Genomic DNA, 18,738 nt, shown 5'->3' on the forward strand with positions numbered 1-18,738 from the left:
TCAAGCCATGAAAAGACACAGAGGAATGTTAAATGTATATTGCTAAGTAAAAAAAAAAAGCAGTATGAAAAGACTACATACTATATGATTCCAACTCTATGACATTACGGAAAAGGCAAAATTCTGCAGAAAGTAAAAACATCAGTGATTGCCAAGGGTTGGTTGCAGGTAGACCAGATGAATAGGTGGAACACAAGGAATTTTTTAATGCAGTGTAATTGTTCTGCTGACACTGTAATGGTGGATATGTTATGCTTTTTTCAAAACCCACAGAGCTATGCAACACAAAGAGTGAATCTTAATGTAAACTATAGACTTTAGTTAGTAATAATGCATCAGTTGTAATAAATGTACAATACGAATGTAAGATGTTAATAACAGGAGGAACTGTAGGGGAGGAGGGAGATTAGGAAGTACATAGAAACTCTCTCCACTATCTGCTTAATTTTTCCATAAATGTAAAACTGTTCTAAAAAATAAAGCCAATTAATTATTCTTTTTCTAATATCTCATTTGAATGAGAGGTCATGCTTAAAGGAAATTGTCAGAGAAAGTGTCAAGAAAGAAGTGTGACTTTAGCTGGGTCCTGAAGGGTACATAAGATTTGAGAGTCGGAAAGGGCAGAAGGCATTTCAGCTGGGTTTGAGCCATGGAAAAGACTCAGAGGGCTCAAATTGCGAAGGAGCAGGAAATAGCACAGAATAAATCAATGCAAAGACAACAGGCAGCAATTTAATGGAAACCAAGGGCCAAGGCAGGGCTAGAAACACTGAAGCATCATTCCAATATCAGATAAATATAGGCATGAGAGCTGACTCAACCTCGGCCGGGTCCTCAACACATATTCGTTCATTCATGTAATATTTAGTAAACATTCACTATGTTCCAGACACTGTGGTAGGCACTGGGGACAAGCAGTGAATAAAACAAATGGAAATCTTTGTTCTCACTGAGCTTACACTCTAGTGAGGGGAGAGAGACAGAACCTGTCTGCTATTTTCAAGAAACAACAAAGAAAACATTATGGCTGGAATGAGAAACAATGGCCTTTTCAATAAACAGTGCTGGAATAACTGGACATTCATATGCAAAAAATAATCTAGATACAGACCTTATATCTTTTGAAAAAAATTTACTCAAAATGGATCATAGACCTAAATGCAAAACACAAAACTGTAAAACTTCTGAAAGATAACATAGGAGAAAATCTAGGTGAACTAGATAGATTTCATGCACTGGAATGAAGTGAAGGGGGAAAGTAGAAGGTGACATAGCGGAGATAACAGAAGTCAGAGTATATAGGGCACTGAAGCCAGAATAAATAATGACTCTGGCTTTTACTCTGAGAGATGTAGGGAGTCACTGGGGGATTGTGAGTGGCAGAGTCACTTGATTGACACCTCAACAGGGTCATTCTGTCTTCTGTGCTGAGAACTGTCAGAGAGGGTACAACAGTGGACAGTGACTGCAGGGATACCAGCGAAGAAGTTGCTGCCATAATGCAGGTAAGAGAATGGAAGCTTGGACTATGGTTTTAGCTGAGCAAATGATGAGAAACAGATTCTGGATTCTACAATGATTTGCTGATGGATCTGCTGTGTGAAAGAGGGTCAAAATGTCTCAGTTTTAGGCTTGAGCAACGAACTGGAAGGCAGGAGCTGCCTGTAACGAGAGAGAGGAGAGAAAGAGAGAGAGAGAGAGGACTTTGGAAGAGCAGGCTCATGATCAGGCCTGAGCTCAGTGTCTGAATTCAGGTAAGCTATCTTGAAAGGGGAAATATCAAAAGCTAGAGATCAGAGTAAGGCTGAGACTCAGAGTCAAGTGGGGAAGACTAAGTTGCAGTATGTACTGGCAGTGAAGATAAGTATTTATTCATTCATTGAACATACCTTGAAATCAACCACTTTTAATGTGCCAGGGACACAAAGATAGAAAAGACATTTGCCCTGTCTGGAAGGTACTAATAATCCAATAAGGAAAACAGAAATATAAATAAATTATTCTAGTACACTAACCATCATAGTAGAGGTATTCAACATTTGTTGAGTCTCTGCTATATGCCAAGCAGTGTAATGAGGAAGCAGAGGGTATGCACAAAGTTCTACAAGAGCACAAAATAAGTTCTGGCAAAGGTTTGTAAAGACATTCACAAGGGTTTTCACCACAGTATGACTTCAGGGAGTTGGCAGTAACCTAGATGCCCGATCAGTAGGGATATGTATGAATAAAATTTCTGGCATACTCGGTAGCAAACTAGGTGTACACACAGCAATGTGGGTATAGCTCAAAAACAGAGTGTTGAGTAAAACAGTGGGAAATAGAGATTTACAGTCCAATACCATCTCTGTAAATGCAAGAGGCATAAACAAAACATTATCTGTGTTAAATTATCAAGGATCTCTATCGAACATATTGCAGCTTGTGTCTAGAAGAATGAGAGTGGGGATCGAGAAAGATGAGGAAAAAATAATATAAACACTATAAAATAATGTAAACAAGGACCTTGTAGGGACTGGTATGACAATGTGCTGAAAATTGAGGAGCAAAGTTAACTCTCTGTACCTGAGATAAAATAACTAGCTAATAGGAATCCAGCTGAAAACCTTAAGGTGCAGGGCCTCTATGGGGCCCAGGAAGGATGTGTAGAGACATGAACGGATGAAAGTGCATCACAGGTTCAGGGAACAACACAGGTTGAGTGTGGCTTGTAGTAAAAATGGTTGTGAAGAGTTGACATATTTTTAAGCCCTGGGTAAATTGAACAGCTTACACTTGGAGGGGTATAATCATTCTAATCAATGTGTCCCCTTTTACTATAATACATTGGAGTTGCAGCTAATGCTCTGCTCCCATTCAGCCTATGATGAGATTCTCTTTCAGCCCTATTGGGGTCTTGGCCTCATGTGACTACTCCAAAGACCCTAGTCCAAAAGGTCTTTCCTGTTTGCTATGGCCTTGAGGAATGTGGCCCTAGATCCACTGCTTTAAAGCTGGAGTTCCACCAGCAGCAACATCCTCTCATTCTGGGGCACCTGCCTGGGGCAGGTCATCCTGCCTCTGCCAACTCAGTGCTATTAGTTAACTCTCACCTGCCATATTCCAGCTGGAATCATCTCCCCTTCTCCACCCCAGACTAGGTCATGTTCTGCCATCATGGAAGCGCCTATTCTTCATACCCCTTATCACAGCTGCAACTACTCATTTACTTGTCTGACAATTTGATTTATGTCCATCTACTTTGCTAGGTACTAAGTTTAATGCTGGCAGTCGTTTCTTCTTTTTTTTTCTTTTCTGTTTTGCTCACCGATTTCTCGTTAGCACTTAGCACAGTGTCTGGCACACGATAGATGCTCCGTAAACTTCTCAGTTGGATACCAGCATCCCGAAGGGAACATGGATTAAGGCAGCTATAAGCACGGTGTAAAAACAGGAATAAGAAAAAGTTGAGGTTTGTTACACAGTGGAATGTAAAGGGTTGCAAGGAGGTGCATCGGCCGCTGTAGACAGGACGCATGACTGCTACACACGTGTTCACCCCACCCTCTGGCACAGGGTGCACATACAGTAGGGGCAGAAATGAACCTCAAGTGCTTAACACAATTTTTAAAAAATATATAGTCAAGTGAAAGTATGAAAATGAGTTGAGGAAAGGCGAGTACGTGGGTCAAAGCTGGGTCTGAGGAAAGGCTCACATTTTGAGATCCCGACTCAATCCATGTCCCTTAAAGGGCACAGGGTGTCTCCACAGGGCCGCCCAAAATCTGGTGAGAGAGGGCGTAGACTCCTCACCCTCTGCCTCTACGGGTCACAAAAGCCTGGGTCACCCTGGTTGCCACTGTTCCTAGTTCAAAGTCTTCTTCTGTCTAATCCTTCACCCCTATTCTCGCCTTCCACTCCACCTCCCGCTCAGTCAGACTGCGCTACTTTGAACCAAACCAAACCAAACCAGACCAGACACCCCCTCCCGCGGAATCCCAGAGAGGCCGAACTGGGATAACCGGATGCATTTGATTTCCCACGCCACTGAGTGCACCTCTGCAGAAATGGGCGTTCTGGCCCTCGCGAGGCAGTGCGACCTGTCACCGCCCTTCAGCCTTCCCGCCCTCCACCAAGCCCGCGCACGCCCGGCCCGCGCGTCTGTCTTTCGACCCGGCACCCCGGCCGGTTCCCAGCAGCGCGCATGCGCGCGCTCCCAGGCCACTTGAAGAGAGAGGGCGGGGCCGAGGGGCTGGGCCCGCGGGGGGAGGGAACAGCGTTGATCACGTGACGTGGTTTCAGTGTTTACACGCGCAGCGGGCCGGGGGTTCGGCCTCAGTCAGGCGCTCAGCTCCGTTTCGGTTTCACTTCCGGTGGAGGGCCGCCTCTGAGCGGGCGGCGGGCCGACGGCGAGCGCGGGCGGCGGCGGTGACGGAGGCGCCGCTGCCAGGGGGCGTGCGGCAGCGCGGCGGCGGCGGCGGCGGCGGCGGCGGAGGCGGAGGCGGCGGCGGCGGCGGCGGCGGCGGAGGCGGCGGCGGCGGCGGCGGCGGCGGCGGCGGCGGCGGCGGAGGCGGCTGGGCCTCGAGCGCCCGCAGCCCACCTCTCGGGGGCGGGCTCCCGGCGCTAGCAGGGCTGAAGAGAAGATGGAGGAGCTGGTGGTGGAAGTGCGGGGCTCCAATGGCGCTTTCTACAAGGTACTTGGCTCCAGGGCAGGCCCCATCTTCGCCCTTCCTTCCCTCCCTTTTCTTCTTGGTGTCGGCGGGAGGCAGGCCCGGGGCCCTCTTCCCGAGCACCGCGCCTGGGTGCCAGGGCACGCTCGGCGGGATGTTGTTGGGAGGGAAGGACTGGACTTGGGGCCTGTTGGAAGCCCCTCTCCGACTCCGAGAGGCCCTAGCGCCTATCGAAATGAGAGACCAGCGAGGATTGGGTTCTCTTTCGGCGCCGAGCCCCGCCGGGGTGAGCTGGGGATGGGCGAGGGCCGGCGGCAGGTACTAGAGCCGGGCGGGAAGGGCCGAAATCGGCGCTAAGTGACGGCGATGGCTTATTCCCCCTTTCCTAAACATCTTCTCCCAGCGGGATCCGGGCCTGTCGTGTGGGTAGTTGTGGAGGAGCGGGGGGCGCTTCAGCCGGGCCGCCTCCTGCAGCGCCAAGAGGGCTTCAGGTCTCCTTTGGCTTCTCTTTTCCGGTCTAGCGTTGGGACTTCGGAGAGCTCCACTGTTCTGGGCGAGGGCTGTGAAGAAAGAGTAGTAAGAAGCGGTAGTCGGCACCAAATCACAATGGCAACTGATTTTTAGTGGCTTCTCTTTGTGGATTTCGGAGGAGATTTTAGATCCAAAAGTTTCAGGAAGACCCTAACATGGCCCAGCAGTGCATTGAAGAAGTTGATCATCGTGAATATTCGCGTCCCCCTTTTTGTTAAACGGGGTAAATTCAGGAATGCACATGCTTCAGCGTCTAAAACCATTAGCAGCGCTGCTACTTAAAAATTGTGTGTGTGTGTGTTTAAGTTTCCAAAGACCTAAATATATGCCATGAAACTTCAGGTAATTAACTGAGAATATATTATTACTAGGGCATTTTTTTTTAACCGAGCGAAAATATTTTTGTGCCCCTAAGAACTTGACCACATTTCCTTTGAATTTGTGGTGTTGCAGTGGACTGAATTGTTGAGGCTTTATATAGGCATTCATGGGTTTACTGTGCTTTTAAAAGTTACACCATTGCAGATCAACTAACACCTTTCAGTTTTAAAAGGAAGATTTGCAAATTTGATGTAGCAGTAGTGCGTTTGTTGGTATGTAGGTGCTGTAGATCTATTCATCTATAAATTCTCATTTCCTTTTGAATGTCTATAACCTCTTTAAATAATATCCCACCTTACTACAGTATTTTGGCAATAGAAGGTGCGTGTGGAAGGAAGCCTGGAAAATAGCTATTAGCAGTGTCCAACACAATTCTTAAATGTATTGTAGAATGGCTTGAATGTTTCAGACAGGACACGTTTGGCTGTAGGAAAATAAACAATTGACTTTATTCTGTGTTTACCAATTTTATGAAGACATTTGGAGATCAGTATATTTCATAAATGAGTAAAGTATGTAAACTGTTCCATACTTTGAGCACAAAGATAAAACCTTTTGCTGTAAAAGGAGGCAAAAGGTAACCCCGCGTTTATGTTTTTAACAGTCTCATGAATATGAAATTGTTTCAGTTGACTCTGCAGTCAAAATTTTAATTTCATTGATTTTATTGATCCATAATTTCTTCTGGTGAGTTTGCGTAGAATCGTTCACGGTCCTAGATTAGTGGTTTTGGTCACTAGATTTCTGGCACTAATAACTATAATACATATATATGTGTAAGTAAGGGCTAATGGTTAAGCAAGATTTTGATTGACCTGTGATATAAACTTAGATTGGATGCCACTAAAGTTTGCTTATCACAGAGGGCAAGTAGCACATTATGGCCTTGAAGTACTTATTGTTCTCTTCCAGCAACTTATGATTTGCTCCAGTGATTTTGCTTGCACACTGACTGGAATATAAGAAATGCCTTCTATTTTTGCTATTAATTCCCTCCTTTTTTGTTTTGTTTTGTAACGAAGTTGTTTAACTTGAAGGTGAATGAAGAATAGGTTGGTTGCCCCTTAGTTCCCTGAGGAGAAATGTTAATACTTGAACAAGTGTGTGTCAGACAAATTGCTGTTATGTTTATTTAATTAAGTTTGATTTCTAAGAAAATCTCAAATGGTCTGCACTGATGGAAGAACAGTTTCTGTAACAAAAAAGCTTGAAATTTTTATATGACTTATAATACTGCTGTGAGTTTTAAAAGTAAAGCAAAAGTAAACTGAGTTGCTTGTCCAGTGGGATGGACAGGAAAGATGTGAAATAAAAACCAATTAAAAATGAACTGCTGTGGAGAAGTGTTACATTTATGGAAAAAGAAATAGGAACCTTGTTCATCAAATTGATAGAAAAGCTTTTAAAACTAAACAAATCAAACAACTTGAGTATAATGGAATTCAGACTTTGATTTGCCTAACATAACCACCATATTTCCAAGGACAGCTCTCTATCTTCTGGTGTTTATTCTTAAAAACTTAAAAGTTAGATTTAGCGATCACCAGAGCCACTACTTTTATGCTTAGGTATTTGTTTGACTTAGAAAAAATTGGTCACATGTACCACTTTATAGTGCCCTGCAGGTGTTAAGATATGAAGACACTTTGACTTACACCTCATAAAATCTTTACAAAGTATTTTCTAAATGAATAATGATGAAATAAAGTCTTTATTCTAGGTGCATCTGCCCCACATAATTTGTTTTCTTTGGACTAGAAGTTTTGATGTGTTGAGAATGGTAATGAATTAACACCATTTTAAATGTAGAATGCGTATCACTCCAATATGAATGCCCTAATAAATCCTAAGATTTGTAGGTTTTGTGTACTAGTATGAAAATTACTAAAGATGGATAAATCACATGTTGGAGACATAAGATACAAACCTTTTTGTTTTCTGAAAATACAACCTCTGATTTCTGATTCCTTATTGTAATATGGTGTAATTATACTAGATTGTAATTTTGTTGTTAGATTATACTTTTTTAAGTTCAGTGTTTGAGGACAGACTTTCATTTGGTTAGTAGTAGTATGGCAGCTAGCAGCTAAATATGATAAAGGGTACAATCAAAAGGATATTTTTAATGAAGATATTAGTGGTCAAACATGTCATTTCAGATACATAGCTGAAATGTAGTAAAATCAGTTTTACTACAAATAAACTTGCATACGGTTTATAAATTTATAAGTTTATAAATCAACTTGGGTAAAGTGTAAATAAACTTGCACTCGTGGTTTCTCTGAAGTCTCCTGAGCTAACTTTGCATAAAGGTGTTATTCTGTACTTCGAGGAAGTGAATTATTGGGGTCAACCACATTTTTTTTTCCTTCCTACAGTCTGATTGCCCTTTTTAGTTTTTAGGATCTTTGTGGCTGCATCATTTTTCCCCTTTTGAACTGTGCATTTTCTAACTCCATACTTAAATATTCTCATAACCTCCAAATTATTAATTAGATGCAACATTCAGTGGTATATTACTGGAGTTTCTGATTTCTGCCCACTATAGGAATGTGCTTCCTGAGAAGATTGGGATCATGATTATAATAATAGTTAACAGGGGATGAGTACTTGCTAGGTGCCAGGCACTGTTCTCTCTGATACTTTATTTGATGTATTGTTGTTATTCCCATTCTTTAAATGATGCACAGAGAGGTTAGGTAAGTGACTTACTACCAAGTGTCAGGGCCATTAAGGGTCAGGATTCTGAATTCCTTAAATGATGAAATTTAGCTTGAAGAAATTGGTTTGATTTCCTGCTTAGTTTTCAATTTCGTGGTGGTCTTTGATTGTATTTTGTGCTATAACACTGCCTTAGCATCCTATAACTATAGTTACAATGTTATATTACCATTTTTTATTGTTAATACAAAGCCATCATGAAATAATTCAGTTTATGTGCCAGCTTTTTTTGTTACTAATTCTTGAACCTTGGCGCTGTACTTCTTCATGTGGATGCCTGTTAAGGAAAGATAAAGTTAGAAATCTTTGACCCTGCTAGGAAATTTGTCTTTGTTATATTGGGAGCTCATAAAACTGAAGTATTCAAAAGTTAGAATACATACACACAAGAAAAATTAGTAACTAATTTAATAATGTTTTCTTTGCACATGTCTCTGTTGTCTTTTGGTCAGAGTGAAGCTAAATGTGTTTTTCACATAATTTGTAGCCTATATGAAGTCCTGGACATGTGGTATGGTTGGAAGGACTGTTGATGAGGTTTATTGTCTCTCTTTATTCTTTTATGTTGTTAGTGTCCCCATACAACGGGGCGGGGGGAGTGGGGACAAAATGATAACTTGCTTTATATATGAAGCCTTGGGTTTGAATCATACTGTTATCACATTTCCTATGTCCCTATCCTGTCTCCTGCAGGTTTTCTTTCTTGGTTTTCTTTTTTGGTTTTCTTTCTTCCTTTCTTCCTTTCTTTTCCTTTTTTTCCTTTCTTCCTTTTTTCTTTCCTTTTCTTTTTTCCTTTCTTTCCTTTCCTTCATTTCTCTCCTTTGCTTCTTTAGTTTGTTTCTTTGTTTCTTTGGTTTGTTTCTTTGTTTCTTTGGTTTGTTTCTTTGGTTTGTTTCTTTGTTTCTTTAGTTTGTTTCTTTGTTTCTTTCAACAGGTCTCACTGTCGCCCAGGTTGGAGTGCAGTGGTGGGATCTCAGCTCACTGCAACCTCCACCTCTCGGGTTCAAGCCAGTCTCATGCTTCAGCCTTCCGGGTAGCTGAGATTACAGGCATGTGCCACCATTCCCGGCTATTTTTTGCATTTTTAGTAGAGATGAGGTTTCGCCATGTTGGCCAGGCTGATCTCAAGTTATCTGCCTGCCTCAGCCCTCCAAAGTGCTGGAATTACAGGCATGAGCCACCGGGTCCAGCTTCCAGCAGGTTTTCTTTAGGAGGGATATTTTACAATGCTGTAAGTTTTTCCTAACGAGAATTATCATAGCACTACATGTTCTGTCTTCAGTAAGTGATACAAGCTTACTGATGATGTTGTAGTTATGTTCATTGGTGGTCGGGTGTACATTGAAACTTTAACACATAATATCCTCTCCTGTGAGCAGTGGTTCCTGTTTGTAAGATACTTTACTAAGGGAAGGAATGTGAGGTGTCGCTGGGGAGAGTTTACCCAAATAAGGATGGACTTTCTGTCTTTGTTTCATCAGTCCTGGTAATAGAATGTTTGAATAGATAGCTCTAGGCATTACATACTTTCATAAATATGATTATTGTAATTACCTCTTTGGCCCAGTTGCTAGTAAATTAGGGACCCCTTAATGATTTATTTCCTGTTTATTCACCCTGATGAAGAACTTGTATCTCTTTTAAACTGTACTTTATCACCTTTCTCAAATCCCAAGATTCTCATCACATTTTTTTGCTTCCCAAACTCTAAATAACCTTTTAATATTAAGTATCTTTGTGGAAACATTGTTTTCTTTTTCTATCCCAATTTTTAAAGCTTTTTTTAAAAAAGTGTGCTTTTGTTGGGATGTATATTTTCCAAATGCAAAAGCATTTATGATTCTGCGTCTCTTATAAAATATGGCACTCTCTACTTTTCTCTCATTTATTTAGTGCCACCTATGTGTGTAATTTTATTACCCACAGCAGTCTTAGGAGGCTGGTCGAGTTCCTTATTTGCAGATGAGGAATCTGAGGTCCAGAGATCACTTCTTGGTGAGAGTCTCACAGCTATTAAGTATTAGAGCCAAGATTTTGAACGTAGGTCTGATTCACAGCAAAACCGTTAACCACTAAGTACACTGACTCCAGTAAGAGCCCTAGTCCTCACCCAATACACTTTAATTCCCCTGTGCATTCATTCAAATTCATTGAATTTGCTGCCTTTGGAAACCTCTCAGGAACCTCCTCAACCTCTCTTCTCTACAGACATCAGCTTTGCCTGATAGGTAGGGATCATAGCAAAACACAGTTTTCCAAGGTGGTGATAGGTGGAGTGATAGTGCTCTGGAGATGGCCAAAGAAGGAAGGTATGAGTGTATCTGTGGGTGGGTGAGTGGTGGATAAGGGGAAGGACAGAGCCAAAAGCGGGGGCTATTGGAAAAACTATGATGAGAAACAGGAAGATGGAACCTTGTTGGAATTAGTGAAAGACCTTAGAATTCACAGGAGGTATTTGTCCTTCACTCGAGTGTAGACCAAACATAACCTATGAGTTTCTTTTATTCCACTTATTAAAGCAGCAACCAAAGGTATTATATACCTTCTGTATTCACTTAAAATGACTGATTTTGAAAAAGTCACGCAAACATCCATTTACAGATAAGCCTCATTAACTCAAAGGCAGTGGCCCTTTTGGGCTCTGATGATTACTCAAACCATTTCTGACACTCTGACACTACATCCGGAAATGCATTCAGAGCCTGCAAAAGCTTTTTTTTTTTTTTTTTTTTTTTTTGAATAGCTACAGCACTTGCAGATCTTCCTCCTTTGAGAGAATATTTGATTTTAGGAAATAAGCAAATGTAGATAAGTATGATTCAACTGGGCAATAACTTTTAGGCAAAGAGAAAAAAACAAAATATAGCAATGTAGTAATAAGGCTGGTATTATAGTGCTTTTATGATGAGTCTGAAAACAGCCTCCAACATTTGTAAATGTTTTAAATCGGGTCTATCTACTATAGTAGCCCTTAAGCCATATGTAGCTGTTGAGCACTTGACATGTTGCAAGAGTGAATTGGAGACTGATTTTAATTTTATTTAATTTTAATGTAAGTAGTCGCACATGACCCGTGGCTACTATGGTAGATGGCATAGTTTTAGACAAGGGCAGTAGTCTTGGGTAGATACTTGATTTACTTAGAACATTTCTTTACCTAGGGGTAACAAGGTTCTAATAGCTGATTAAAGGACAACATTTTTAGCATGTAATATACAATAAGGAACTAATGTTAATTACTGCCAAGATGTATAAACATTATGAAACCTTAAACAAGGATGAACACAGAAGCAGTGGCCTTTCTTTGTAAATAAGGGGTCAGTTACTTCCTAATAGGTGTCTTAATTTTAGTTAATAATCTAATAGCACCCCCAAAAAGCAAACTGTTAATTTGTTATTAGCCATCCTGTAAAGACAAGGGAGAAATGGGGGCCAGGAGAGTCCTCTTTCCCATTCTCCATAATTTTTACGACCTATAGAAATAAGAGCCTAAGAGTGACCAGTTCCTGCAACCTAACTCAAAATTAGGCCTCTCTGTTGAAGTAATAGTGAGGCAAACAATCCCTTGAAGCACTGGGGCATGCACCCTTATGAAATCTAATAATTCTAAAATATCATTGGCAGTATTAAGCTAGAGTTCTCAAAATATGCTGTAGAAAATATTGGTCATTTAAATATAGCTGAGTAAAAATAAGCAAGATCAAAATGATAAGAAAATGTTGATTTCTCCCCTTTTGAACCAGTAACTAACTGTAAGGGTATATACCCATGCTTAACTTAAAAATAATTATTTAGCCACCTTGGATATAGCACAACATATGGATGCCATTATAGTCCACCTTGATCTTACAAGGAAGCTTTCTTTTAGCGTAGCTTTACTTTTATTTAAGCATTATTGAAGAAGCTTGGTATCTCTGTTTAAGTTGCTTCTGTATCAGTGTTTTCCAGGGCCCTGTCTCAGCTTCCATAGTTTTTCTTAAGAGCAGCTAATTAATGCTTCACTCCATATGCTTTAATTTGATATTTTGGGAAGTTTCATTTTTTTAAATAATCTTTTTATATCATAGGCCTTTGAAGACATATTTGTTTACAAAGACATCTGCATTGAACCATTTGTTTTTAAAAACATGTATCGGGCATGTTCTATATACCAGAAACTATGCCATTTACTGAGGACACCGAAGTTAGAGAATGGTCTTAATCCGAACTAGTTATTGTCTCACTATCCAATATGGATATCAAACATTCAGCGTCATGAGGATTTACTACTGTGTTTTCTCCCAAGAGTTTTATAATTTTAGCTCTTATATTTAGGTCTTTGATGCATATTCATTGATTTTTTTTTTGTATGCAGTATGAGGTAAAGGTTGAAACGTATTCTTTTTGCATGTGGGTGTCCACTTATCCCAGCTTCATTTTTTGAAAACACTATGCTTTCCCCATTGAATTGTCTTGGCTTCTTTGTTGACAAAGGATTTATTATTTCTGCCACAACCCAGCTGTTTCTCACTGTCTAAACCTCTATGCCTGCTGCCCCTTAGGCTTAGTGGAATGCCTCTCCATCCTCCACTCTCTTTTGTTTAGCTAGTACTTCCTTATCCTTTAAGGGGTCAGTAGGAACCTCACCTTCTTCAGTATGTTTTCCTTTGTCTTATCAACCTACCACCATCACCCACACACATACCTTTTCCCTAAGGCTGGGATAGGAACCTCTTAGGCAATGATCTATTTGATAACTACTCACTGAGTTCATACTAGACACTCTGCAGTATATCCGTAAATGAAGTAAAACCTGACACCACCCTCAGAAAACTTACTGTTAGTGAGAAAATGGGCTATAATAATAGAGTGGGGTAAGTTTATTGTAGGGATAAGCATAGGATGCTATGAGAATGCAGAGGACAGGAATTTAACCTAGACTTCTCAGTTCTCCCGTTGAAGTTGACATCTGAACTGAAATCTGGAAGACCAGTAAGAGATAGCTATGTAAAAAGAGGGGAAGGACAATAGGAAAGAAGGAATGGAGAGAGGCCCAGAAACTACAGAGTATGGCACAAGTAGTTTAGCATTGTTGGGTCACAAATTCTAAGGATATGAAAGATAAAGTTGGAGAAGTGGTGGGGCTGGGGAGGACAGCTCCTGTAGAGCCTTTTACAGCGGGAGAAGGAGTTTGGCTATGGTCCTGCAGGCAGGGAGAAACCACTGAAGGGGAGAAACATACAGAATAAATTTGAGTAAGAAGCTTAAATCTCCCCAAGCCCTTTTAAAATAAATTAAGATATAAAGCCTTTGGGTTTCTTTATGCTTTGTCCTATTCTTCTAATTGTCCAAAACAAAACAAAAACCTTCCTTTTCTGTACCTATTAAAAGGTTAATTTTATAAAATTACGGACAGCATGCTGATTAAAGAATTCTTGATAATTAGCTATTTTGTTCTGTCTTTGTGTAGATTACTAACAATTGTGTCATCAGATTTAAAAGATCTAAACCTCTGGACTTTATATATTTTTTCTACAAGTACTGTGAAATTGAGAACTTAATTCAACTCTAGTAACTGGACTTTTTAGTGTTGTTTGCAGCATGTGATTGTTAAAGAAAGTTTAGTATATTTGTGTGTGTGTATATATATATATATAGATTTGAGGTTATATTTAATCATTGACTATTGGTATTCTAAGATTTTAAGGAGAGAAAGGTAGGTTACAATATATGGCTGATATATGGTTCTGGAACAATTTTCTTAGTTTTCAGTAATTCTACCTAAAATGTACATCCAGTTTTGCACTCACTACCACATTGTAATTTCCAGTATACTTGTCTATTTTTCGAGATGTTGAAATCTGTGGAGAATTTTTTCTCATGTTTAGTGTTTTAGCTATGTTTATCTCTAGGGTATAGCACATACAAAGTGGCAATATAGATGTGCTTAATGAATAAAACGATCTTCAAAAACTGACCTTCATTTGAAGTTCTATTTTATTCATAAACACATAAAACGTTTGGTATCACTGTAAAATTTAACTAAAAACAAAAACTATCTTTAAGCTCAAGTTAATTTAACGTTTTTTCTTACACAGGCATTTGTAAAGGATGTTCATGAAGATTCAATAACAGTTGCATTTGAAAACAAGTAAGTGTCTCGTTATATAATTTTAATGATGAGGTTCTTTAATATTTTATGCTAATTCTACTCTTCATTTTTTAAAAATTCAAGTCCAGTTTGAGTGCTTTTCAGGAATGGATCTTCATGTTACTGACTGAGAAGTTTCTGAACAACTCAGTATTAAACTAATGGAATGACTGTTTCTGCTAATGACCTGGAGGTCCCTTATTGTATGGTATTGATCCTTACGTCTTAATTCCCTTGAATGTGAAGAAAGAAACCAGAGAGTCTTGTGTATTAGTAACTGGAAGTTCGCATAGGAGTATTTGTAAATTTTAAAAAGATAGTAATGAAGAGATTCATGGGTATTGCTAAAAAGCTGTATGTGAGTTCTTTAACATTAAATCTAAAACTGATGGTTTTAGTTGTCTAGTATATTTTATGGAAACAGCCATGTTTACCTATTATCTGATTTTTTTTAATGTTTCATATATTCAGCAATAGCAGTAGCTGATCTTTTCTGTTCTCTTTTGCTAGATGAAGAAATAAAAACAGTCATAGGCCTAGGAATATTAACTGTATGAAAGCATCAATAGTATAGATGTTAACATTTTATTGGAGAAGACAAGTCTCTTGACTAAATGTTTTGAATGCTAATAAAGGCTATTTTCAGGGTAGCTGTTTAAGATTGTAAAGTACATATAAACTCCTTAGTCAAAGTGTAGATGTGGCTATGATCTTAGGATTTTACTAAACTCTGATGGATGGTTAACAGTTATCATTTTTTTGGCTCTGATATACCAAGAAAATCAATAATGTATCAAAAGCAGGCTGCAAATCTATAGAGACAGAAAGTAGATTAGTGATTGCTTAGTGCTGGGGCTGGTGGGGAGAACATAGCTAAAGAGTACAGGATTTTTGTGTGTGTGGCAATGAAAATGTTGTAAAATTGACTGGTAATTATTGCACATAACTGTAAACCTTCTATAAACCATTGAATTGTACATTTAAATTGATGAATTATAATGATATGTGGATTATGTCTGCTAAAATGTAGTATGTGACCCAGGCATACTGAGCAATAAATACACACATCTTGCTTCTAAATAGTTTAAAACCAGGCCTGTGTTTCAGTGTCTAGAAAATATATTTCATAATTGAACTTAGCAGATTCTTTTGGCTAGCAACAGGACAAAGTAGTATCCTTAGATGCCTGAAACACGTGTAGGGGGACAGAGATAAAAGGATTGAAAGCATCTAACCCTATTTCTGGCTCTGGACTAATAATCGCAGACCAAAATACAAGTTTGAATAGTAGAATACCTTTCCCTGAATACATAAAGCCAAAAGTTTTAGTATTTGTCTCTTCGCTGTTTCATATATCCATGGCTATGCAATAGACAACAGCATCACACCAACAGAGGAATCTTTGATAACTTGGAGGGTATTTTTTTCTTACAATTATACACTTTATCTACTTACTTACATCACTAGGTAAATGCTGTTTCCCATAAAGGGAGAGTTGTCTTTATTTGCTACTCTTTTAGTTTTTCCTGTAGTCTATAATCTAAAGTGTTAAGCAAACACTCATTTCCTCTATGCATTTAAGAATTTGTCTAGTTTATACATTGATTTATCAGATCACTTCTTTTTGATTTTCAATCAGATTTCTACCATAAACTTAAAATTATTTCATCTTTGGACCTTCCAATTATTTATCTTCTGTACCATATCTGCATGAAAGTTTCTCTTCAAGCTCTTTGTCATCCTGGGAGTTTGAAATAGATCATTGATTTTTCCTTGTGTTCATGGAGTATGTTTGCAATACAACACTGGGTTTGAGCACATCAATAGGATTTAATAGGTCTCTACCAAAGTAATCTCTTTGCCCTTCCTTGTGTGTTTCCTTTTTGGTTTTCTGTTAGAAACAAAACGAAAACAGTGTTTTGTAAAACGCCAGATTGTATTTACCCTTTCTTTCCTTTCAATCAGGAAGAAGCTCCTGTTACTGATACCAGATTGTTTTAGGTGCTTTGTTTTTAGGTGCTTCCTAAACCTTCCATAAAGCATAAAGGTGTTTTCATATTTCACATTTTTTAATAAGGAATTTGAATTTTTATCTGTATACACTTAAAATCATTATTTTTTCTTTGGAACCATTGAGTTATATATTATTATATGCTTTAAAATCAAATTTAGCAATGAATGTATAACATCTATTAGGTGTGTATAATAACTCAGAGGAGGGTTCAGTTAATTTAGGCCCTAATCAGATTTCCACAAATTCTGACTTAATATTTGCCCGCTTATATAACAGCTCTTCTTTAACAAAAACAAGTACTTTTCTCAATAGAATTTTACTAAGAAAGCTCTTTAGTAAAACATCGACATTATACATACAACATATCTCAGTATCTGCTGATGAAGAACACCAAAAAGAACCCAGATGTGACTGCTCCGGAAGTTGAATCCTCAGTATTTTTGCAAAGTTTGTCTTTCAGTATTTTATTTGTATGTGTGTGTGTGTGTGTGTGTATATATATATATATATATATATTTTTTTTTTTTTTTTTTTAAAGACAGGATCTCACTCTGTCACCTAGGCTGGAGTGCAGTGGCATGATCATGGCCCACTGTAACCTTGAACTCCTGAGCTTGAGCTATCCTCCCACCTCAGCCTCCCAAGTAGCTGGGACTATAGGCACATACCACTGCACCTAATTTTTTTTTTTTTTAATAATTTGTTGTAAAGACCAGGTCTTACCTTGTTGCCCAGGCTGCTCTTGAAGTCCTGGCCTGAAGCAGTGCTCCCACCTCAGCCTCCCAAAGCTCTGGGATTATAGGCTTGAGCCACCGCATCCTAATATTTTATATTTTTATGGATATAAAAAATAATTTGGTATCTTTCAGAGTTGTTTAATATCATTTTAAATTTAAAAACATAGGCAACTTAAACTCCTATAGGCTGTCTCCATCGGGTTTCTGTGGTTTAGGAGACCCCACCATCCCAGTGCATGCTGATAACGTCATACTGATCAGCATCCAGCTACCCACAGCAAGAATTGACCACCTCGTGGGATCTAAAATTTAAAGGGGGAAAAGTGAGTTGTGAATTGCTAATGTGCTGATAGCCCCATTTTGCTTGGGAATTAGAGGGCAGTTTTTGTGGTCCTTGGAATGTGGTTAAAATTCTTCTGCAAGTGGAAGTATATTTATATTACTAACAATTACTGGTACTAATATTCAAATATTGAAGGAAATTTCTGTTGTGGACTTATGTTTAAAGCTCTTAGAAGTTGAAATTATTGGAAAGAAGACTTGTTTTGAAAATCATAATGTTGCTGTATTGTGTTTAGAGAAATATTCCAAACGGGAGTAGGCTGCTGTGCTGCATGCAGACTTTGCTGAAATGTTACTATATTGCCGTTATGTCCCACTCAGCAAAAACTGATGATTTTAAAGCTTTTGCTTCTTGAAACTAGAAAAAGAGGGGTCAGGCTTAACCAAAAGTTGATGGCAGTGGTCATTATTTCAGTTAAACATGAAAAGCATGTTAAATAATTGTATGTTTGCTTATTTACAGCTGGCAGCCTGATAGGCAGATTCCATTCCATGATGTCAGATTCCCACCTCCTGTAGGTTATAATAAAGATATAAATGAAAGTGATGAAGTTGAGGTGAGTTTTCCCTGCCATAAAGTCATTTAGCACTGAAAGAGTGGGGTTAATTTATCTGTGTTTTTTTTTTTAATACTTTGTCTTTAACACTGTTTAAATTACTTTGAGAATTACAGCTGGAATGGACATGTGCTTTTGACTAACTCTTCTTATTAATAATTCAAAATGATACATGATGCTTACATTTGGCTATTTGAGCAGTACTCAGAGCATGTATTTGAAAGTCACTGCCGCAAGTTCCTTTGCCCACTAGTAATTCTTTTCTCCTTCTCTCAATTTCTGAATCTTTGAATAGTATGTTGTTTGTTTACAACTGTGTCCCCATTGTAAGCAAAATGGATTATGAAAATTAATTTTACACAGGAAAGAAATCATGCTTTATTACAAAATAGTATACTAGAATTTCTTTAAGTAGCAGTGAATCTTCTTGGTATATTTTTAAAAACCTACAAGCTTTAGTTTAAACATATTGGTAAAATCTCTTTTTCACAGGTTATACCTTGAACTACCTGCTTATCTCCCGTTGAGCTCTTTGACCAAAATGTGCTATGGAGATCTAACATGTGAACAGAAATGTTGTGTTTGTGATTTCTTTCCCCATTAGAAATTGGTTTTGTATTTAAGGCACTTACAGTGCCTCATATAGTTTGTGTGGTATCTTCTCTCCTTTGTATCCTTT

The 18,738-nt window shown here is 38.8% G+C and overlaps 1 protein-coding gene across 19 annotated transcripts in view; it reads left to right on the forward strand.

The window, feature by feature from the left end:
- Positions 1 to 4,460: 4,460 nt before the first annotated feature.
- The window catches only part of FMR1 (Fragile X messenger ribonucleoprotein 1), a 38,831-nt gene continuing 24,553 nt past the window's right edge, over positions 4,461 to 18,738 (forward strand). For 17 of the 19 annotated variants that reach the window (XM_009439733.3, XM_009439732.4, XM_009439736.3 and 14 more), the window contains exons 1-3: positions 4,492 to 4,670; positions 14,357 to 14,409; positions 17,966 to 18,059. In XM_009439733.3, the coding sequence (XP_009438008.1) occupies positions 4,620 to 4,670; positions 14,357 to 14,409; positions 17,966 to 18,059 (198 nt within the window). In that variant the 5' untranslated portion in view covers positions 4,492 to 4,619. Of the gene's footprint in view, positions 4,671 to 14,356; positions 14,410 to 17,965; positions 18,060 to 18,738 lie in introns of all 19 variants that reach the window. The other 2 variants (XM_009439731.3, XM_009439743.4) reach the window with 2 other exon arrangements.

Source organism: Pan troglodytes, chromosome X (genome assembly GCF_028858775.2).
Source record: "Pan troglodytes isolate AG18354 chromosome X, NHGRI_mPanTro3-v2.0_pri, whole genome shotgun sequence".
NCBI classification, from domain to species: Eukaryota; Metazoa; Chordata; class Mammalia; order Primates; family Hominidae; genus Pan; species Pan troglodytes.